This window comes from Eschrichtius robustus, chromosome 19 (assembly GCF_028021215.1).
Source record: "Eschrichtius robustus isolate mEscRob2 chromosome 19, mEscRob2.pri, whole genome shotgun sequence".
NCBI lineage: Eukaryota > Metazoa > Chordata > Mammalia > Artiodactyla > Eschrichtiidae > Eschrichtius > Eschrichtius robustus.
Window position 1 is genome coordinate 492,460 of NC_090842.1, and position 22,698 is coordinate 515,157.

The window sequence follows — 22,698 nt, forward strand, 5'->3', positions numbered from 1 at the left end:
AATTGAAGAAAGCGCAGACTACTGGTCAGAGCATCTAGGCTGGCAGAAACCGTCAGCCAAGCGTGGCCAAACAAATGTGGGGCGGGGTAAAACCGGCCCCCCCAGCGTCTCTGGGCATCTCTCTCCTGGACCCTTAAAGGTCATTAGAATCTATAAAACTTCCAATGCTGGTGCTCAGGCGGACGAGCAGTGAGGGAGGAGGCCTGGGGGCAATCAACCTCACCTGGAGGCTGCTGGGGATAAGTCCTGCCCCTCCCCCCGGGTATGAGGACACCCAACTCAGCACGAAGCATTTACAGAAGAGGGGTCTGCACCCTCAGCGCCCCAAGAATGAGGAATGGGACAAAAGGCAGAGGAGGGGTTTGTCACCGGCAAAGCCCATTAAAAATTCCTGGGAGATAAAAATAGAATCTGGGCAATAAAATAAAGTCTAACCTTTTTTTCCTTTGTGCTTTGTCCAATTTCACGTGCTCCTAGGGTTCCGCACGCAGAGGCCTCACACCCGGCACTTCAGACCCGATTTCCTAGTGCAAAATGGCTGGGCCGACACCTCAGCTCGCGGGACCCCGTGCAGACTCCGCGACATAGAGCCTGAGCTCCAGCCAACCCGGCCCTCGAGAGCTCCGCCCCCTCCCTCCCGCTGACGCTGACGGGATCCCTACACAGCAGCCCGGCCCACAGCCCGCGGGGGAGCGCACGCTCTCATCTCTCCATTCTCTGATCAAAATATAAAGTTTTCCTTTGCTTCTGAACCAAACTCAGTCTCGATCTGTTGGCTCCAATGACACTGGGCAGGGGGACCCTTGTTGGGGCCCATTCTGGAGGATCAGGAACAGAATTTGGGAACACTGTAACTTCAGTGAACAGGTGTGCAAACCAAACTGTAATGAACGTAGAGCAGTGTATAAGGCTCGTGTAAAATAAGATGTTTCTAACACTTCCATTTGATATTTCCATCACTTGATTATAAGCAAGTTCAGTGGAGGGTTTTTGTCTTATTTGTCAGGTCAAGTTTAGAGAAATTAAGTGATTTTTTTTCCAAGGATGTACATCTAATAATCTTGGCTGAAGCTTCAATCTTCTTTTGAATGCTTTTCCATTGAAAATGATACCTCTCTTTCTGAGGAAACTAAAATCGCCCCCATTTCTGAGGAATATAAAATCTCATAACTTATTGTCACCAAAGGGGAAAGGCAGGGGGAGGGATAAATTAAGAGTTTGGGATTAACACGTACACACTGCTATTTATAAAATAGATAATCAACGAGGACCTACTGTATAGCACAGGGAACTACACTCAGTATTTTGTAATAACCTATAAGGGGAAAGAATCTGAAAAAGAATAGATATCTATATCTACATCATCTATCAACGCCAGATCAAATGTAACCTAAGGGAGGCCGATGGTGACCGCTTCTGACCCTCAAGACTTCAATCATCTAAAGCTTGGACTCTGCCTACTGCCCAAGGCCCTCCATGAACATGCATGTACCCATAGCTTAAAACTTCCCCAGTGTGGGGGTTTGGGGAGACACTGTTTTGGCAAGATCCCTGGTGTTCTCCTTACTTGCTGCAAGTAATAAATCCCTCCTTCTCCCAGTCTTTGGCTGGGTTATGTCTTTTGGCTCTACACCCACCAAGAGGCAAACCCAGTTTTCTGGTAACGTCTCTCCATCCAGACCCCCAACCAGCACTCGTGGTCCCACCTTGACCATAATTCTACAGTCAGTTGTCTTGCTTCCAATACATGGAAATCATGTTATGTTTCTGTGACCAAAGCTAGGTAAAGGGCAGAAACACTCTCCCCATTTTATCTTGTGAAGCCCCCTCTGCAGATCCATTGTCCTCGAATTTGATGCCTCATTTTAATGGAAAACACTTGCAGGGCTTTTTGGTTTTATTTATATCTCATTTCCGAAGCCTTTTTAGACCTACATTGCTTAAACATACAGATTACTCCTAAATGCCACTTCTACTTTGAGATTTAAAATTCTCCCAGTGTTTTTTCTAATATACTTATTATTCCATTTGTTGCGTTTAAATCTTTGACCGTATGTTGTTTATTTTGTGTCTCATCAGATTTTAGTTAATTACCTAGTTTTCCCCTGAATAAAGCAATACTCATCACATACAGTTCTTGCCAAAACTGGATTTTACAAGGAAGGGAACACGTGGGCCTAGGAGAAAGTTCGGGAGCACGACTACCGTCCGGTGCAGCAAAGACTCTCGTTCAGGGCACTGGATGGCCACGTCCACCCTAAAGACCCACCGCCCGCTTGAGGCTCCAGGATTAAGACGGGGTGCCTGACGGCGGGCGGAAAAAGCAAGCAATGAAAACCGCTAAGCTGCTCCTGCGCGCTGGAGGCTTCTTTTTAGACACGCGCGGGACCCAGAGCAGCCAATCCCCGAGCGGCGGGGCGGGACCTTGTGCGCGCTCCGCACCCTCCCGGCCGCCTATTGGCGGGACCGCTTCGGTCGCAGCGCCGATTGGTGGCTTGTGCCTGACGGGGCTTTACGAGCCGGCTCCGCGCCCTTCGCTTCGCCTCAGCTCAGGAGGACGCGAAGCCGCGGGAGCCGGAGCGCGCGCCGGGCCGGGGTGGGCCACGCGAGGGGACAGCGGGGAGACTGGCGGGAACACGCCCTGCGAAACCCTTATAAACCCTCAGCCCGAGGCCTCCAGATTCCAGGCTGGGAGGCCCCAGCTCCCCTCACCCTGAGGGGCTCCAAGTCCCGTGAGCTTGGAGGGACCCCGGGTCCTAACCTGAGGGACCTCACATCTCCTCAGCTTCGGGGACCCAAAGTCCCTTCACGCACAGAAACACCAAATCCCCTAATGCTTAGACCCCCCAAATACCTGGAGTAACCCCTAGAGGTTAGGCGCCCTAAAAAGAGCACCCGCAGAGAGACCAAATTTCCCTAACCTCAGAGACGCGGAGTACCCTCGGCCCGGGAACTCTTAACCCCTTCCTCCTCAAAGACCCCAGCTACGCTCAGTGTGGGAGAACCTAAAGCCCCTTCACGAGAGACCCCCGATTTCCTCAGGCTCACAGGTCCCAAGTTCTCTCAGCCTGCGCCTTCTACATCCCTTCAGCCCAGAGACGCCAAATACCATCAGCCTAAGGGACCCCGAATCCCCTCGGGCCTGAGGAACCCCAGTTCCCTCAGCCGGAGTGGCCCAGATCTCCTCAGGCTGAGCGATCTGTCCCTTAGGCATAGAGCGCACGTTACGCCCAGATTTTTCCGGAGCCCCCAGGTGGAGAGCCCCGAAACCCCTCCTGGCGAAACCGTCCCCGTCCGTCGCTGGAACCGAGCCCTGGTCGTCGCCCTGCCCCCAGCGCCGCATCCGGGGCTCCCGGGCTCCTCGGGGCTCCCTCAGACGCCCGCAGACACGGCCTGCCAGTGCCTTTCCTCAGGGGCGCCGGGCTGCAGGGGGACTGAGGAAGCCGAGCCTGGTTCGCGTTAGGCGGCGCTGCCGTGGCCGGTGAGGCTGCATGCACGCCATCAGTACCCTCCGCATCCTCTAACCCTTGCGGGGCTCCTCGCACCTTCCTGCTCGGCACAGCCCACCCGGGGGACGCAGACCTGGCTCTGGGCAGCGACCTCAGCGCCTTCCCCTCCCACAGGCGCCTCGGCCCTGAGGCGGTGCCGGGCCCATGAGCACCGACAGGCGGCCGGAGGAGCGCGCTGAGGGCGACGCTGGGAGAGCAGAGCGGACGCCCACGGTGAGGGCTGCAGGAGGCAAAGCCGGGCGCCAAGCCGGCTCTACGGGAGGCTCGCGGAGCTGGACCCTGCAGGGCCACAGACCCCGGGCCTGCGCCGCTGGGTGGCCTCCTCTGTGAAGGGACACAGGATGGGGGTGCCTGGTGCTGGCTAAGATGGCGGGGGGGGGGGGCACACAGGACACGAGCGTCGTCCACCGCTCTGTGTCCAGGGAGAGCGAGGAAAATGCTCAGCGTTTGCTCAGTGAAGCAGGACACAGTCAGGAAGGAGCGCCTTCATCCTTGTCTCACAGAGGCCGCCAGCGGCATCAGGCTACAGCCTGCCCAAGGCGGCGGGGGCGGCCCAGCTCTAAGTTCGACTGAGATGAGTGAGTCACTGAGGAAGGCTGTTATTTTCTCTAGGCCAAAGATGCTTTCAGAGACATTTCCATATACTTCTCCAAGGACGAATGGACACAGATGGGAGAATGGGAAAAAGTCCGATACAGGAATGTGAAAAAGAACTATGAAGCCCTGATTGCTATAGGTAACGGGAAATGCTGGCTGCCTGGGAGCCTGGGAGGCGTGGAGCAGGTCTTCGGTCTCCGTGTGAGCTCGGCTCTCTCTCAGGTGGCCTCGTCGGCTCACAGTTCCCTTCTGTGTGGAGACGAACCTGCAGGAAACGTGTGTTCTTTCGTATTCGGTGTGGGCCTGGCCCTGGCAACGCAGAGCTCGCCTCTCGCCTCGTTCTAGACTCTCCCAGCCCATCCTACCAAGTCACACTGACTTTGTGGCGCTTTCCGTTGCCTCTGGGCTTTATTCCTCCTTCCAGCTCTTCCCTTTTGGAACGAAGATTTTGCTTCTTTCCAGGTCTCAGAGCCCCTCGGCCAGCTTTCATGTGTCACCGCAGGCAGGCCACCAAACCCCAGGTGGATGACCCTGAGGATTCTGACGAAGAATGGACTCCAAGGCAGCAAGGTGAGGGGCCAGGAAGATTTAGAGGTGTCTTCCTGAAACCAACCTGGGTTTAGGTCTCAGCTGCATCTCAGGCATTAGCAAAAAACCCCCATAATTGTTCACCAAACAAGCGAGATGCAAAACGGAATATTATACAGTAAGAGACTATCCATATAAAGTTTTTAAATATGTAAAATAATTAGCCTCCCCTTCTCTGCCATCCAATGTGCGGTTGACTCTGCTCCTCACCATGTCTTCTCACAAGACTTTCACGATCGAGCGATTCCTGGGCAAGAAACAAAAGTAGAATCGCCCCATTCCCCAGTGGACTCAAATGAAAACTGGTAATAAAACCAGGTACAACTCCAAGAGAAGACACTGGAGAAGAGCCAAGCTGGGTCTATAAGGAGCCACACATGAGGTGGCACACGTATTTATGCTGTGGAAGGTCACTTGCCTCTTACCATATCACTCTGAAAACATCACTACTATCTGGACAAACGCATCCATTTGTTTTATTGGAAAAAAATGATTTTTCTCCTTGTGTCAGTGTTTCTGCATTAGTGCTTTGGCTCAGTAATAAATATGAGACCTTTTGTTGGAAAATATATATATATATATATATTGTTTATAGGTACATTAAAAGGCCATAAATGTATAAAAATTTGAATGTGAATAAGAAGTACCAAATTCATCACCAGAGGAGTAAGGGCTGGCAGGTGGCTTCACTGTGTCTTGGTTAGTTTTTTGTTTGTTTTTGTTTCTGAATTTTGAAATAGAAATTAAAAGACCTGCAGTGGTTGTGGCAGAATGGTGACATAAGACTGAATGGAGGTGGATGTATGGGTTTTCCAGTATAATTCTCAATAGTTTTCTCTCTCTTTTTTTTTTTTTTTTTTTTGGCTGCGTTGGGTCTTCATTGCTGCGCGCGGGGTTTCTCTAATTGCGGCAAGCGGGGGCTACTCTTCTTTGCAGTGCGTGGGCTTCTCGTTGCAGTGGCTTCTCTTGTTGTGGAACACGGGCTCTAGGTGCGCGGGCTTCGGTAGTTGCGGCACGCGGGCTCAGTAGTTGCGGCACGCAGGCTCAGTAGTTGTGGCGCACGGGCTTAGTTGCTCTGCAGCATGTGGGGTCTTCCCGGACCAGGGCTCGAACCCGTGTCCCCTGCGTTGGCAGGTGGATTCTTAACCACTGCGCCACCAGGGAAGTCCCGAGTGCATAGAAAGATTTTTGAGTGTTGATTTTGTATCCTGCAACTTTGCTAAATTCTTTTATTAGTTCTAACAGTGTTTTCTGTGGAATTTTAAAGATTTTCTACACATAAAATCATGTCATCTGTGAACAAACCTAATTTTACTTCTTTCTTTCCAAATTGGAAGCCTTTTGATTCCTTTTCTTATCTAATACCCTGGCTAGGACTTCTAGTACTATGTTGAATAGAAGTGGCGAGAGTGGGCATCCTTGCCTTTTTTCTTGATCTTAGAAGAGATCACTTTTTCCACCAATGAGTATGATGTTAGAGGTGGACTCTTCATATGTGACCTTTATTATATTGAGGTAATTTCCTTCTATTCCTACTTTGTTGAGTATTTTTGTCATGAAGTAAATTTATTTGATACTTTATGAACATAGGATGAAGCACAGATGAGGTTTTGTCTATTTTTTTTTTAATTTTAAGAAAACTATGTGATGCTCCCAGCGGAAGCACAGGCGTTGATGATACAGAAATCATTTTCCATTCCCCCTTTGGTAATCCTTGTACTTGTCCCTCTCTGGTTCAGAATTCTGTGTCCTTAATTCAGATGCCCAGAGTTTGGAAACATTTACCAACCGAAAACACTGATTTCTCATCATCTTTTAGTTAAACCTTCTTGGGTGGCCTTCAGAGTGGAGCACAGTAAACACCAGAAGGTAAGTATTTCCCAAATCCTGTTGACAAGGAAATCTTCCTCATGGATCCAATCACAGGTAAGAATAGGAGAACACACAGAGTATCCTAGACACGGCTGCTTCCTTTCATGATTCTTTAGCACAATGTCTGATATCATTGTCACTTTTATAGTTAATAAGACTAGCAACAATAGTAGGTCGTTCTATTTTCACATTATTTTCATAATATTTCAGACTCTATTTTAAGCATTTTACATGAATTAAACTCACTTTAAACCTTAAAACAATCCTATAGTACCTATAGGTAGTGTAACTATCACCATTTATATTGAATAGATCAAGAAACTGAGGTAAAGAAATGTATGATTATATGCCTGAGATCACAGTATCACTGGTAGTGCAATCTCATCCAAAGCTCCTTCTCTAAAACACTTACAAGTTGAGTAGAACTTCCATAGTTTTATAAAGTTTACACTGTCTTATTCATACATCTTTATATCATTCATCTGATGGATGATTTCAACTTCAGTTCTTTTCTGCTACGCCAAAGTGAGTGACATGCTAAGACCATCTGACTAAGGGAAGCTGACAGATGTGTAGGCAATTTGTAGAGTGGATTGTCCGAGACAAAGAAGGAGATGGATGCCCCAACCTCAGAGCCTCCTACTCTAATAAGAGGAAGCATCTCCCAGCCCTGACTAGCTTCAAGTTTGATAATTGAAAACAACAAATAAGAAAATAACTTAAGGACTTCATAGAGGTTACCCACGTTTCAACAGAAACTCATCCCTCTGGAACTGATTTCAAATGCTCATTCTTGCAGGAGGAAGTAACAGCTCCTTCCTCTGAGCTCTAATTAGGCAACTCTCATGTTTGGAATCATTTGTTTAGCCTGCCCCTGCGTTGCAAGCTTTGAGAGACTGGTCCATACCCGTTTCTTCTCAGAAGTCCCAGGCCCAGCTCAAGGCCCCTGAGGGCCCCCTGCGTGTTTTCTGAATGAGTGACTCCACATTTAAACATTCACCTAGAAGTAAGAGGGTCAAGGAGTGCTGAAGATAGTATCTGTGAGCTAGATTTCAAATAGGGAGACAGTTGAGGGGGTAAATTGATAGCAGGGCTGGACTCTCACATTCACACTGTGTTAAATATCAATAGCTCACAAAACAATTTGGTGAACGTTATTAAATTTCATGTCCACTGTAAAGTTAAGAATTAGCATGTATACCAATTTATGGATCAGGAAACTGAGGAGAACTAGCTAGTCGTACAGCCTTATTCAAGCAGAATCGATGGGAACCAGCTACTCTAATTCCAAACATTCTCTCTGGGATATGGCAACCTGCAACTTTCAGCATCGTTTTCTTTATTGTCTAGATATGTTTCTGCCATACCATTTCTTTGTTCTCTTCCCAATCTCACTGCTCTGTCACCTCATTTTCCAGAAGTGTTTTGTCCCCTCTGTACTTTTCCACATTTCCTCGTCCATCAGAGGTCCACTAATTAATAGAAGACCCCCTCTTTTTTTCTATAAGCCCTTACCCACCGCTTCTTTCCCAGACTTTGTTGATTCTTCCCAATTATTCTCCCTGCCTCGCTCTCACTTTTACGGAGGAATTTGAGAGAAAGTTGAAGGGAAGGAACCTTAAGATATGGGTTCTAGTCTTGATTCACTACCCGCTTAGGCCCTTTATTTACGCTCTAGCGTTCAGACTCCACCCGCCCCGGGTATTTCCAAGGGTTGTTGAAGTACTGACTAAAGTCATGCATGTGAGAACACTTCATAAGCCCTAAAGAACTAAAGAAATGCATGTTGTCTTTTACTATGTGACTCTCCCGTTGAAGGGAGTGCCCCCGGTGCCATTAAGTAGTGAATCTAGTTTGAAGAAATTGCCAGGAGCAGCGCAACCGCAGAAGGCAAGGGGCCCTGCGCAGGCCCAGCGCCCGGCGCCCCCTCCCGGAGCAGCAAGCACCTCTGCACGGCACGCTAGACAAAAGCTGGGTAAGAGAAAATACCTTGGGGGCTTTAGTCCCTCTAATTCCTCTAGAAAGGCTGATTAGTATGGCCTAGGTGTGTGGGGTGGACTTGGGGTAGGCGTGGGTTTAGGCTGGACTGATCTGAGACGTGAAGTTAGCACTGAGGCCTTGGGAAAATCTTACACATTTTCTGAGGTCCTGATTGCTAATCTCTAAAGTGAATATAAGGATACATAACTCGTATAGTGTTTGAAAGCATTAAATTAAATATAAAAGTACTGACACATACACGTTGTTCAAAAATCCATCTGTGATAACAGGGACCGTGCTTTCTTAGTTAAGGCCTCTGCTCAATGCCTAACATGTAATGTGCCTTAACAAATATTTTCTGAATGAGTAAATGTGTCAATGAACCATTTTCTAAGTAGAAAGGTTGGGAAGTTAAACCTAATAACGGGAAGAACAGGAAGCTAACATTGAACTGGGCATCTGTAGTCAGTGTGGAGCCTCGGTCTCTCTGAACCAGTAGTTAAAGGGGGAAAAAACAAAGTATACAGAAGGACAGGTGATAATTTGATGGGAGGGGATTTCACACTTTCTGATAAAACAGGGACCAACACTCCAGACCCCACCAACCTTGTTACCTAGAGTTACCTACTCTTCTCCAACTTAGAACGCAGAACAAAGCAGATTGAAGTGAAGATGTATAGCCTACGAGAAAGAAAGGGCCATGTGTACCAAGAGGTCAGCGAGCCCCAGGACGACGACTACCTCTGTGAGTGACCCCACTGGCCCATTACAGAGAAGGCTGTTATGTCTTGCTACAATAATCTCACCTTAGCATTTGGTCCCCAAATCATCCCCTTTGTCTAGTGACTTGGGGTACAGGATTGAGGCCAAATGACATGAGCGCCCCGGTTCTTTCTGAAGGTCTTTACGACCAGGAACACGCACTGTATCTTCCCTAATCCCTGTTGCTCTCGCCTCCAGATTGTGAGAAGTGTCAGAACTTCTTCATTGACAGCTGTGCTGCTCACGGGGCCCCTACATTTGTAAAGGACAGTGCAGTGGAGAAGGGGCATCCCAACCGCTCAGCCCTCACTCTGCCCCCTGGATTAAGTATCAGACCATCAGGCATCCCTGAGGCTGGGCTTGGCGTATGGAACGAGGCATCCGATCTGCCGTTGGGTCTGCACTTTGGCCCCTATGAGGGCCAGATCACAGAAGATGAAGAGGCCGCCAACAGCGGGTACTCCTGGCTGGTGAGAAACCCACCTCTTCCCCTGTCCTCTGGCCTCCACATCCCTTCTGTGGATGGGGGGGGGGGGCCTCACCTTCAACATGCTAGGACGTGGATGGGGACAACACGGTTAGCTCTGTGTACTGAGTGCACTTTGCATGAACACGGAACTTCTGTTTAAAGATCAGAGGACGGGTGGGAGCACGGTGGTACCGGCACAGAGAAGTGGCTCCTCCCGTGCGGGGCCCTTGACCTGAGGGGACAAATAGACTCAGACATGAGGATGGTGATGAAGGAGCTTGTTGTGTGGTCACGACCGGCAGCTGCATCCATGCAGGCTGAAGAGCATTGATGATAGCAGAGTGAAATAATTCTTCTATTACCTCCCACCAAAAAGAAAAGAAAAAAAGCCTTTAACTTCTTTTTCTGACACTCAGATCACCAAAGGGAGAAACTGCTACGAGTACGTGGATGGAAAGGACAAGTCCTGGGCCAACTGGATGAGGTAAGTCCAGTAGGTTTCCAGGTTCCAGAGAGGACACTCATCTCTCTCAAGCCCATGTCCCTTTCCTTCTCAAACTGCCCCTCTCAATGGTTTTTACATCTTCTGTCCCTCTTTTTTTCCATACAGTGCTCTTTCACTTCAAGAGACGTCAGAAAAAAGGAAATAAAAATATAGTATACGTCCTCAAAATACGTCTCTGTGCTCAAGAAAATTGGGGTACTTGAAAACAACTTGAGGAGTCTAGACTCACCAGGGACACTTATTCACCTAATTAACACTTATCAAGCACTTACTATTATGCTCCAGTTTAGAAAACGGAGTCCATTACTTAAACAGATCACATAACCCATGTCCTTACGGAGGACACACTGCAGACAGACATTAAGCAATTGATTTTAGGAATATTTAATCATAATTTTCCTATTTTTCAAGAAGTGCACAGCACCAGCATAACCTAACATGAGGGACCTTTAGTCTGTGAGGGCGGCCACCTTCCCAGCCTTGGTTCCAGTGAGAACTGGGTTCTGAAGCCGGGGAACAAACGGACTGCAGGATGGTTGTGAGCCGCCCCTTTCTCTAAGGTCCCCTCCTTTCATCAGGGGAGGCAGAAAGTGAATAAACTACTATTGTTCTGTGTTTCGAGCTAAGTCAGAGAGCTCTCCAAGTTTCTACAGGAACCTGGGGGAGGCAAGTGAATGGGGGGCCCTGGATACACGTGGGGAGACTGGAGACAGGCCTCTCGAGAGAACGTAGGCTGGGGCTGAGTGCTGAGGGATGTGTGCTAAACTAGAAGCACCAAGTTCTGTGGAATAAAAACAGAACTTCATTGAGAGTTTAGAGAAGCCAGAGGTCACCAGTTTTATGGCCAATCCAGGTGGAGACAAGTCTGGAACTGGGCTTTGGAAAACAGCTAATTAGGTAAGGAGAGAAAAGCAATCCGGCCTGGATGCGCGCTGGAAACAGCACCTGGAGATAGGGATTCACAGGACAAGGTCGCAGGTGTGAACAGAAGGTTGCCGAGGAGGCGCAGTGGGAGCTGGGGGCAGCGCCAGAGCGCGGAGGCCAGGAGTTGGCTTGGGTCTGACAGACGGAGGGAACTCATCGCCTGTGCCTTCTTTCCCTTTCCCGGCCCCAACCCCAGGTATGTGAACTGTGCCCGGGATGACGAGGAGCAGAACCTGGTGGCCTTCCAGTATCACAGGCAGATCTTCTACCGAACCTGCCAGGTGGTCAGGCCGGGCTGCGAACTGCTGGTCTGGTACGGGGAGGAGTACAGCCAGGAGCTCGGCATCAAGTGGGGCAGCAGGTGGAAGGGCGAGCTCGCGGCGGGCAGAGGTGGGCACCGCTTCTCCTCCAACACAAAGCAAGAAGCGCTCCTGGGGAGCTTTCATGGTCCGGCTCTTGAATGGAGTAAACTCCAGTCTGGAGTCAGTAAAATTTCAATTAAGATGCTTCAGAAATTGATTCATAAGCCTTTGACTCTTAGGAAAATTTTTTATATTAAAAATTTTTTCTTCTGATTTTTTTAATCCTTCATGCAAAAAATATATAACGTCATTTAGGGCTGAAAGGCTTAGAGGAAAAAAACAAGTTTTCAAGCACCTACCAGCTCTCTCACCTTTAGCTGTTTCTTCTTAATCTCCTCCATATTTCTAGATGATATGTGCACACGTTGATTTGCATTCAGTCACCATTTCGGTTTGCTGTCACACGAGTTCATACACTGTGCCAGACAGGGCTCCACGAACTGGAAATAGAGATTGAACAGGTCGGTCAGAATCACTGCCCTAGAGCAGCATGTGCCTCATACCAGACAGCAATTAGTGCTTTGAGGAAAAGTAGCCCAGAAAAAGTGCCTTGGATCAATGTGAGCGGAGGGGTGGGGTGTGGCGCTCTCCAGAGACAGCATTTGTGGGCAAAGTGTTCCAGGCAGGGGAGCGGCCAGTGCCGCAGCACCAGGGCAGGAAAGAGAGGCCATGCAGGTGGTCAAAGAAGGAAGCACAGAGGGAGAGGCAGGAGGCTGGACAGAACACGGAGGCCTCAGGGCCTGTGCTCCACGCACAGACACGGGGGTCCTCCCGGGTGACGTGAAACCACCGTGCGGTTCTCAGCTGCGAGGGGCATGTTCTCTGCTCTAAGATGATGCTTTGGCTCGTTTTTTGGAAAGAGATAGCAGTGGGGAATCCGCTCAGCGGTCAGTTCATCACCAGGGCAGAGGGGAGAGTGGACTGAAGGGCAGTCCTGCCTGAAGAAGGGCAGGAGTTGGGGTGTATTTTTAAACAGGACTTCCTACTGCATTTTAAACGGACTAAGCCTGACTGAAATCAATGAGGTGTGAATATTCGTGAGGCTTTCTGAGGAAGGATGTATTCTCATTTTCCGCTTTATGGAAAACTGAGCGAGAAGCAATTCATGACCTATTGGGGGCATCAGGAGCCAGAGTCCTTTAGTCAGTGGGACCTGGACCACTTGGTCTTGTCCAATCTGAATCCCACCTCCTCACAGAGATTCAGACACAATGGCTGCTCAACTAATATGTCTCTGTGAATGAGGAGCCTCAAATCCAGCTTTACTCACAGGTGCTCTAACCACTACCCTACCCCGCCTTCCACACCTGGAGATCTCCAGGATGAGTGCCCCTAACTTAATAAATCCCTTCCCCTTGTAGGAAGTCACTCGGGGCAATTCCACCCGTCATCAAGAGTGTTCTCTCCCAACAGGATAAAATACCTGTGGCCCCTCTGTCACAAAGTGATAGGACTTTTCAGATACTCGTATGTGGGCAAAGGTCACTGCAGTTCCACCTCCTATAAGGAGTGACGCTGCCTCTGATGCTACTTGAAGGTCCCTAGTCAGGGCCATAGGTAGAAAAGGCCCTTGATACAGGCTTTCTGGATTTCTGAAGAAGACGGAGTGAGTAAAAATGGAATGGAAAAGTAGACTGTAAAGGCACACTTGCTGGGAGACAGAGCTTGCGCTGTCAACACTGAGATGATTAGTGGTTCAGGCCTTACCGGAGACAAACCATCTACCTGACCAAAAGCTTCCTCTTTCAGCAGACCCAGAGCCCAAGATCCATCCATGTGGCTCCTGCTCTCTGGCCTTCTCCAGTCAGAAATTCCTCAGCCAACACGTGCAACGCAGTCACCCATCTCAGGTCCTCCCGAGAACACCTGCAAGAGACCGCGTCCAACCAGAGGATCCCTGCCCAGGCTATCAAAATCGGCAGCAGCAATATTCTGATCCACACAGCTGGAGTGACAAACCTGAAGGTCAAGAGGTCAAGGAAAGGTCCAAACCTTTGCTGAAAAGGATAAGGCTAAGGAGGATTTCAAGGGCCTTTTCCTACTCTCCCAAAGGACAAATGGGGAGTTCTAGGGTACATGAGAGAATGATGGAGGAAGGGCCCAGCACAGGCCAGAAAGTGAATCCAGAGGACACAGGCAAATTACTCATGGGGGCAGGAGTATCAAGAATTGTAAAAGTCAAGTACAGAGGCTGTGGGCAAGGCTCCAAGGATAGGTCTAGTCTCATCAAGCACCAGAGGACACACACAGGGGAGAAGCCCTACGTTTGCGGGGAGTGTGGGCGAGACTTCAGGCTTAAGTCAGATCTCATCAGACACCAGAGGACACACACAGGGGAGAAGCCCTACGTTTGCGGGGAGTGTGGACGAGACTTCAGTCTTAAGTCAGTTCTCATCAGACACCAGAGGACACACACAGGGGAGAAGCCCTACGTTTGCGGGGAGTGTGGGCGAGACTTCAGTCTTAAGTCAGTTCTCATCAGACACCAGAGGACACACACAGGGGAGAAGCCCTACGTTTGCGGGGAGTGTGGGCGAGACTTCAGTCTTAAGTCAAATCTCATCAGACACCAGAGGACACACACAGGGGAGAAGCCCTACGTTTGCGGGGAGTGTGGGCGAGACTTCAGGCTTAAGTCAGGTCTCATCAGACACCAGAGGACACACACAGGGGAGAAGCCCTACGTTTGCAGGGAGGGTGAGGGAGTCATTACCAAAAAACCACATCTTAGCCACGGGAGGATAAATGTAGCCACCACATACCTCAGCTCTGAGGGAGCTTCAAAGGAAGTCTATGACCCCTTACATTCCCTAAGAGTGTGATGAGCACAGAAATAACGGGTTAAATAGACCCTCCGCTTTCACGATAAGAGAGAAGGTAGATAAACAGCAGAGGGTTTCTTAATTGCCCTGGAGATGTTCATACCAATCCCCTTCATGGTTTTTTGGACTCCTGTTTTAATAAATTTTGTCTCCATACAAATCTGAAGCCCAGACTGTGTACCTCATTCCCCCCTTATCACTGAAAGCAGTGGGGTCCAAGAGGGCCACAGAGAACTCACACTCGCAGCCCCGGTCTCCATAGGAACTGAACCCCTGGAAGGGCATCCTCTCTTGGCCTCTCCTCGTTCCTCTCTGGTTTCCTCTGACTTCTGAAGCCTCAAAGGTGAAGGCCTCGTGCATGTGTGTGTGCATGCCTGTGTGCCTGGCTCAATCTGGGGTATCTGGTCTCCCTCGCTCTCTCTTTGCTGTCCCCTCAGGGTCAGCACAGCATGTGGACTCCAGATCCAGCCATAGTGGGTCAATTCTCAGCTCTGCCCTCACCAGCTGTGTGACCTAGGGCAAGTGCTCAACCTCTCTGTGCCTCTTTTCTAATCTATAAAATGGGATGGGAGCGCCAGCCTTTTGGTTTGATGGATAAGCACGGGCAGAATCTGGCACAGAGGCTGGCTGAGAGTGCAAGCCCCGCCCTTTGTTATTCTCTCCCTGCCCACGTCTTCCAGGTCTTTAGAGCTGGACAAAGAAGGGGCCACTCAGGCACTGGTCAGACACAGCTGCTGCACCTGCAGACTCAGCTGCCCTGACGAGGAGGTGAGAGGTCAGGATGCTAAGTTTGGGCAACCTCCCTTCCCACCGCTGCCCTTCCCACTGAGCCTGGGCAGGCCCGGAGCCCCTCCACACACAGTCACCTGGGAAAGGCGGCCCTCGCCCACACCTGCTGAGAACAGAGTCTGGAGCCGCGTCTGCAGGAACCGGACCACCCGTGAGTCTCAGAACCTCTCCTGCCCCCCTGCACGCAGTGTCCTCGAAGCCCACACCGCAGCTTCTCTAACGCACTTGCTGTGTACCTGGGCCTGTGTGCTTCAGTGCAACGGTGTCGCCACCTTGAAATTCTTCGCTGTTGAATATTTTATCCTTCAACTCACTTTTTCTAAGAGAAGTCTGATGGAGAATGGGGCACGCTGTGAGCAGAGCAGGCCCGCACAGTGCGGGCTCACGGCTAACGGCCCTGAGGCCCCGGGAGCTCAGGGCTCCCGTGGAGCCAGCAGTGCAGGTGCACAGCCTGCACGTGAGGACAAGGTGGCACGAGGCCTCTCCCGCTGGGTAGGTGAGGGCACTGACAGCTCCAGGAGGCCACGCTGTGCTCAGACCCAGAACTGAGTTCTGGTACAGAAAGGAGGCCCCATCCTCTCCTCTCTGAACAACCTCCCTGCCCCTGAGGGAGCCCTAACTTGGCCCAGTCCTCTTCCCACCAGGATGGGTTCAGGAAGGCCGAAGGGGGGAGCCCAGACCCCATGACCACGAACAACGGCCCTTAGGCACCCTCCCCGTGCAGGCTTGTGAAGCATCTCTGCGTGAACCATGTGGATGTCAATAACAAACATCCACTATTATTGTCTCCTTTCTTTCATGCTTTTTTAAGGGAACGTGTGTGTCTGTGTCTTTGTTTCCCTATGGGAAGAGAAGCGCCATAAACTTTCCATCTTCTGCGGCTCTCTGCAGGGGCCACGGGAGGGACGGAGTTGGGGGTGATGCCGGCAGAGGGGCTTCGACTGAAATACTGTGGGGGAGGGGCCCCAGAAACTTCCAGGGGCTTCTCACCTGCACCTCCCACCAGAGGTGGCCCTAGAATCCCCTGCAAGGCTGAACAGTTCAAGGCCTGCCCCCTCCCCTCCCCTCCCCTCTGGCAACAAACCTCACTCCTGGCGAGGCCGCCAGCCCCCAAGACGCCCCGAGTCCCTGGCCCCCATCATCCACGGCCTGCACAGAAGATGGAGGACCCGTGTGGTGGCGGCGGTGGTGTGCAACCCCACAGTTCAGGCACAAAAAGGCACTCCGGCCTCTCACCCAGTCTCGGCTCACCTCTAGCAAGGGGGCTGGCGGTTTATACACCCTCCCACCACCGGCAGCTGCTGGCAGCCACGATCTGCGTGCTGAAGGGGGGGCTCGGAGGAATGTGCGCCGCCTGACACGCGCTGGGCTCGGCTGAGGCGCCTGTCCTGTCCCCGGGACACCTGCCGGGCCTCCACCTGACACTGCGGGTGCCCTGGACGGGCACACAGGGCACCAACAGCCTCCATCACACGTGCCGCTCTGACCGCAGTGGCCCCATGGCTGTGCCAGCCCCACCTGCCTGCTGCTCTACCGGGACCCTAGCTGAGCAGGTGAGCGCGGAGCACAAGAGGGTAAACTGGTCTTCGGCTGCCAGACTCCGCCTGGTCGGCCACGAGCCCGGCCAGTACCTGAGGCAGAGCTGCCTGTGGGGAGGGTGTCGCCCACAGACGCTGTCCTCAAAGCTCAGGCCGCTGAAAACTTACCAAAGAGGTTTTCTTAAGTTCGTTTTTAAAAGTAGAAGGCCGTTCATCTATCACCCAGAGAAAACTCCTGTAACATTCTGAAATATGTACCTTAAGATCTTATTTTGCAAGCTCTCATGCTTGATGTCAACAGCTTTGTTGTTTTTTTTCTCGTAATATGCAGTTGTTTAGAAAAAAAAGAAATTTAGAAAATACAGAAAATAAAAGCCACCCATAATTGTATAGGGAACACCAATTAATACAGCATCTGGTCACCACACACAGACACACGTGCACACACACAGGAACACACATGAATGTTTTTCTTCTACGAAATCTTTTGAGGCCCCATCTTACCTTGTCACCGGCCTCTGTTTTTGCTCACCAAGACGAGCCCGCTTTGGCATCGTGACCAAACTCAGAAGCAGGGCGGAGGAGCAGGGGCTGTGAGGGGTGGGCACCGCCTGGCCTGAAGTGAGGAGAGAAGAGCGAGTGCTTCTCCTCCGGGTCCAGTACCTTCAGGGGCCATTAGGGGAGACACCGAGGAAGAAGCCTCTCAAACGCCTTCCCTTCAGTTTCCATGGTTACAACGTGCCCCACGTCCCGGGGTCAGACCGGGGTTTAACAGACCTTCTCCTGTTGGACATGAAAAGTGTTTCCAGAGAGAATCTGTCCAGATCTTGGCCTGGTTTGCTGCAGGTTTACCCATGTGGTGCATTCGGGGCTCAAGGAAGTTCTGCAGCTTCCCGGGTTTAGGGCTAAAGCACACCCCGCCCTCACCCCTCCCGCGGTCACTGCGTCTTCCCCTCCAGAGGAAGGTGTCTGGGACTACTGACTGCAAAGACACTACCAAAGAGGACAAAGGCCATGGCCGGCCCGGGGCTGGGGTGCTCCCTGGGGAGCAGAGGGGACATGGGACACGCAGTGCTGGCCTCACCTGTCCTGCGCGCTTAGCCTCCTTCTCGGCGGCTGTGCGGCTTTCTGCCCCCGGGGGGCCTGCCAGCGAGGGGCTCCCAAGACGCTGCAGGCTGGGGTTGGCGGTGGGAGTGCTGGATGCCAGGAAACCCAAGACCCTCCAGCAGGTCCGTGCGGTGTGGACAAGACCTGGCCTCACTGGACGGCTAGGCCCTGTCCTTTCGGGACACCCTCTCTGGACCCCCGGCGGAGGTGCGGCTGTTTCCCCGATGCCCACCTCGGTCTGAGGAGGCAGAAGAGAGACTGGGTTATCCCTCCCACCTGCTGCCCGGAGAGTCACAAGGGCCCCTTCCCAAACAGTCGGAGCAGGCTTAGCAGAGGGAGTGCTTGGGTCTCACAGGGTCACTATGGAGAGGGATTTACTCCTGACCAGGATCCTTCTTTGCTGGTTCTGTTTCTGTGTTGTCTTCACACCAAATCTCACAGGGACAAGGCCGGGTTTTTACAGCATCACTGGCCCAGGGGCCAGCGAGCCTCCTTGTGGTGTGTTTGTTACAGGCAGGGAGCCAGGGCGGCTGGTGTGACGCTCCCCCGGGCGAGAGAAGGGACCACACTAGCTTGTGTCTCCTGCGGGGTTTCAGGGGTGCTGGCAATAGGGGCGGCCACTCCTTTTCTAAATATGTCAGACAACCACTGAGTTCTGAAGTTATTCATGAAACATTTTTTGAGCACCTGTTATATTGCAGGTACCACACATGAGGGTTGCAGAGGTGGAGGTGGGCAGAGCTGGGTGTTAGGAACCAGCTCTACGGTCGTGGAAGAGCTTCAGGACTCACCGAGGCTGAGGATTCCATGAGATGCCGGCTTCTGATGGCGGAGTAGACATTTTCTACCGCAAGTATTAGCTGCAAAGATACATAATAAAGCGAGAGGCATGACTCTTGCAGCAAAAATAAGGGTGCGGGGTGGAGGAGAAGGTGGCAAGGAGGGCTGAGCGGAGAGAACAAGCAGGTCCTGTCACTCCAGTGTTAAGCGTGCAGGATCCAAGCCGCCAGCTCAGCTCGGTCAAGTCCCTGCTCTGCACTTAGTTGCCGTGAAGCCCTGGAGCCTCCACTTCCCCTGCTGTCGGGTTGGTACAGGAAGTTCTCAGCGCAGGCTCTGCTGTCATCAGTATGAGGCTGAGGGCCCTCTGCACGTGGTGTCCTGTCCAGCAGACCCTCGGCCACACCCTCCGAGCCCAACCGAGGCCCAGACGAAGCCTCACCTCGCTGGGCGGCCTCCCTGGGGACCCAGGTCCCCCTCCCTGCTCTCCCTCCAGGACGCCCTCACCCACAGTCAAAGCGAGTTCGTGGCCAGGCCCACACTCCACCCCCGAGTGGGGAGAAGGAAGGGGCCGGGGGGCAAAGTGCCTTCAGGCAAGTGGTGCAGGAGCTCACCCGTCACCCCTCGTGGTCCGTCCCTGGGAGCGCGGTCACGGGTCACATGCAGCTGCAGGGACGTGTGTGCCCAGCTGAAGTGCTTCCTGTGAGGACGCGAGCTCTCTGCCGTGAGCACTGAAGCAGGAAACCCTGAGTGATCTTTCCAAGGCTGGAAGACTCCCCGGTCGTTGGGACGAGAGATAAAGCCAGAAAGTGGGTTCTCGCTGGGACAGGCCTTCTCTAGACCCAGCTTGGGGACAGCAAGAGTGGGACAAGGGGCCCCGTGGAGACCGTGCAGCCGAGTGACAAGCCCACGTTCACCCGGCGGGAGGCCTTTGAGGGGGTCTGTGACCGAGAAAGCCCACCCCGTGAGACAACAGAGGGTTTCAGGGACACACGGCAGCAGAATCAGGGAAAATATGAAGACTCTGGGAAACTAAAGTACGACTATCAAAGAAACTCTTACTGCCCTGAAGGTTCCCCCTGGCAGGAGCAGGGGCAGCTCCAGGACTGCACAGGTTTCTGTGGCTTCAAGCAGCAGAGGCCCTGCTCCACAGCACTGGGGCTGGGGGGACCCACAGGCAGAATCTCACGGAGATGGGTCGACAGGGGCCACAAAGCACGGGGGCCCTTCTGGGATCGTGGGGCTGCTGTTGTCCAGGGTTGCCCGCTGTCCGGGGTCGCCCGCTGGCGGCCGCACCCTTGCCGTGTCCCTCCTGCTCACAGACCCTCCCCCGCGGCTGCTCTGGCCCCATTCCCTTCACGCCCCCAGTTCGTGCCCCTGAAGGCAGCAACCTGACTGACTGCTCCTGATTCCGGGGCCAGCAGGACTCCCTCCGGCTCTCCCTCCCCAGGCGCCAGCCTGCTCGCAGACTCGGCGGCGCCCCAGCAGCTGCTTCTCCGGAAGCTTCTGTTGGCCTCACGAGGCACCACGGGCAGCGCTGCCATGGCCACATACCCATCGTTTCCGACCGACACCTGGGGATGGACGCTGAGGTTCACAGGAGGTACCGGGCATTTCGTAGCAAAGGGAGCCGTGAGAGGATGTGCTCTGTCCCCTCTTGGCCTGCGACCAGCAGCCACTAACGCTTCCTCCTGGGCCTCCACGCCACTCACCAGGCAGCACAGGCTGTGTTCGGATCGCCCTCCTGAGGTGCAAAGCCATTTCGGGTCCTCTCCGTGGACCAGACACCAGAGGCTTGGTTCTAGCAACCAGGACACACTGCCCCCAACCCCTCGGCCCAGCCTCACCACTTCTCTCCCTCTGGTTTGTGTGCTCGGCCCCAGCTCCTGCATCGTGGCCAGGGTCCAGACAGGAGTCCCCTGACAACGGTAGAGGAAAAGGGAGGACAGAAGGGACCCGAGAGCAGCGGGACGGACAGAAAGATGGGCTACGGAAGACCGCCCTCCCCTCAGCCACCTAACAGTGTCTCAGCCCCTGAGGTTAATGGTGCACAGGGTTCCTATAGTGACAGTCACGTCAAAGGATGACGTGAAGATTTCTGAGAAAGTAAACAAATCATTTGGAAATAATTATAAGACTTTGGTGAAGTATTTGAGCTGGCACTTACATCACCTGATGCGGTTTTGTTATCTGCATAGTGCGTAGACTAAAAAGCGAAGACATTTAATTTTAGAGTTTTTTAAAATACATTTATTTACTATTTATTTATTTATTTTTGGCTGCATTGGGTCTTTGTTGCTGTGCGCGGCCTTTCTCTAGCTGCAGCGAGCGGGGACCGCTCTTTGTTGCGGTGCGCGGGCTCTGCCTGCGATAGGACCTGGCCAGAGGTAGGTGCTAAATCAATATCCCTTGAATGAATGGACAGAAGGAGTGTGCAGATATGCACAGAGGGCCAGTGAGTGTGCAGATACGCAAGGGCAGAGACGTCAGGCTGCAGAGCGGGAGTTAAGTAGATGAAGAAGGCAGAGATGCAAGAGAGCGCGGGAGGGAGAGAGGCATGGTTTCCGGGCCCTGCTTCCCAGCCCTCACAGGGCTCTCCTCCACCCCAAGCCCGTCTGCACTCTGTTTCTTTACGGGAAGCTCCCTCTGTCCTTCACTCACCCGTGTGTCCTGCACTGCGCGTCTCCGAAGCAGCTCCGAGTCTGTTCCCACCACACCACCTGTGCCCGAAGCCTCCTTAGCCCTAAGCCGGGGCATCGGAGAGCTCTGGCCAGAGATGAGGCCCCTTCCCTGCCCCGGGACAACTGCACCTTGTCTGTGTCGTGGACTCTGCTTTCTGCACCTGTGTGCCCGTTCGGGTCACCGCCTGGGCCAGGATTGGCTGCCCTCGCCCTGGGACAGGGAGCATTCGTGGGTCAGTGCGTCCCAGCGGGTTCTAATGTTCCGCCAGGCTGAGGACCGCTGGCCTGCATCATGACACTGCTGCTCAGCAGTGACACATGGGCCACCATAGAACATAGTTCACGAGACATCCGCTGGTCTCAGCTGGACTGCGAGGTCGGGCCGAGGATGGGAGTGTTGGTGCCTCTGGTGCCTGGGATTGCGGCTGCGATCACAAGCCTATCCCAGGTAGATGCGCACTTTGTTCCCCCGAGTGTGGTTTGTGGCCACTCCTGGCTGGAACGTGTTAGGCAGCAGGGTCACAGCTCGGGGGTCACGCAGCGAGCACGGCATGGCTGGCACTGGGCCTGTTAGGCTGGACCCCCATGCCTACTCACTGCCCTCCCAGAGGCACAGGGAAGGTTCCCGGTGAAGCCTGCAGGCTGGGGAGGGGGCCCTAGCGAGGCCCCAGAAGGAGCTGTGACAACGCCCTGCCCTGCCCCGCGTTCTCCCAGAACTAGGTTTTCTCTCGGGGCAGAGAAGGCATCAGCGCTGTAGACGGAGGGGGTGAAAGGGCACCCTCCAAAAAAGGTTTGATTGTTGTTTTTGTCAGCTTGCTTACGACATTTGAGACTTTAAGTGTACAAAGAAAGGTTACAGAATGAAAATAATTAACTGCTTGTCCCAGAGGTGGACCTGGTGTCATCATTCTTTTGTGTGCCACACTAGAAAGTATTCCAGTACATGGCCCCCCTGTGCCTCAGGTTCCTCCTCTGTGAAAAGGGGATTCTAACAGCTGCACCCTGAGCTTGTGATGGTGATAAGTGAGCTTGCCCTTGTAACGGGCTGAAAGCTACTGTGGATTTAAAACCACGAAGCTATACACGCCTCCCCCCCCAAGACCATTCACCTTACACACAAATGGGCCTCGCTCTTTTCACTGGGCTGCACAGTTGCTGTGTGTGGCAGAGTTCATGTATTTAACAGTCCCCCGTGGGGACAGTCCGGTTGTTTCTGGTCCCGTCCCCATGGGCATTTACCAAAACAGGTGTGTGTCTCTTTGGGGCCACCTCCTAAAGACATGAGCCCTGCCAAACGTCACAGGCATTTAAATCTCAGACAGACGTTTCCTGATTGCCAGCAAAGCACTGTAACCCACACCCCAGTGTCGCTAGAAAAGTCCCCTTCCCCACCTCAGAGGGGTCTGACCCTTTACG

General features: G+C 52.5%; 1 protein-coding gene, 1 long non-coding RNA gene and 1 pseudogene across 2 annotated transcripts; 2 read left to right on the forward strand and 1 right to left on the reverse strand.

The window, feature by feature from the left end:
- The first annotated feature begins 3,653 nt into the window (after positions 1–3,653).
- Positions 3,654–13,569, forward strand: PRDM7 (PR/SET domain 7). The gene is made up of 10 exons (XM_068528799.1): positions 3,654–3,722; positions 4,122–4,245; positions 4,569–4,676; positions 6,514–6,563; positions 8,385–8,541; positions 9,190–9,291; positions 9,507–9,778; positions 10,194–10,261; positions 11,403–11,624; positions 13,305–13,569. The coding sequence occupies exons 1-10, from the start codon at positions 3,654–3,656 to the stop codon at positions 13,567–13,569; spliced, it is 1,437 nt and encodes a 478-aa protein (XP_068384900.1).
- On the forward strand, positions 4,906–5,061 carry LOC137753690 (large ribosomal subunit protein eL39-like; annotated as a pseudogene).
- A 4,392-nt stretch (positions 13,570–17,961) lies between the features above and the next one.
- LOC137753283 (uncharacterized) lies at positions 17,962–19,286 on the reverse strand. Its single transcript, XR_011071439.1, has 3 exons — positions 19,216–19,286; positions 18,616–18,684; positions 17,962–18,062 (listed from the first exon to the last, which is right to left on the reverse strand). It is a non-coding gene; the product is annotated as an uncharacterized lncRNA (long non-coding RNA).
- Positions 19,287–22,698: the final 3,412 nt, after the last annotated feature.

Coding starts and splice junctions, on each gene's coding strand:
- PRDM7 (XM_068528799.1), top strand. CDS start 3,654: ATGAGCACCGACAGGCGGCCGGAGGAGCGCGCTGAGGGCGACGCTGGG. Junction 9,292..9,506: donor CCAGGACGACGACTACCTCT/GTGAGTGACCCC, acceptor TCTCGCCTCCAG/ATTGTGAGAAGTGTCAGAAC. Junction 10,262..11,402: donor TCCTGGGCCAACTGGATGAG/GTAAGTCCAGTA, acceptor CCCCAACCCCAG/GTATGTGAACTGTGCCCGGG.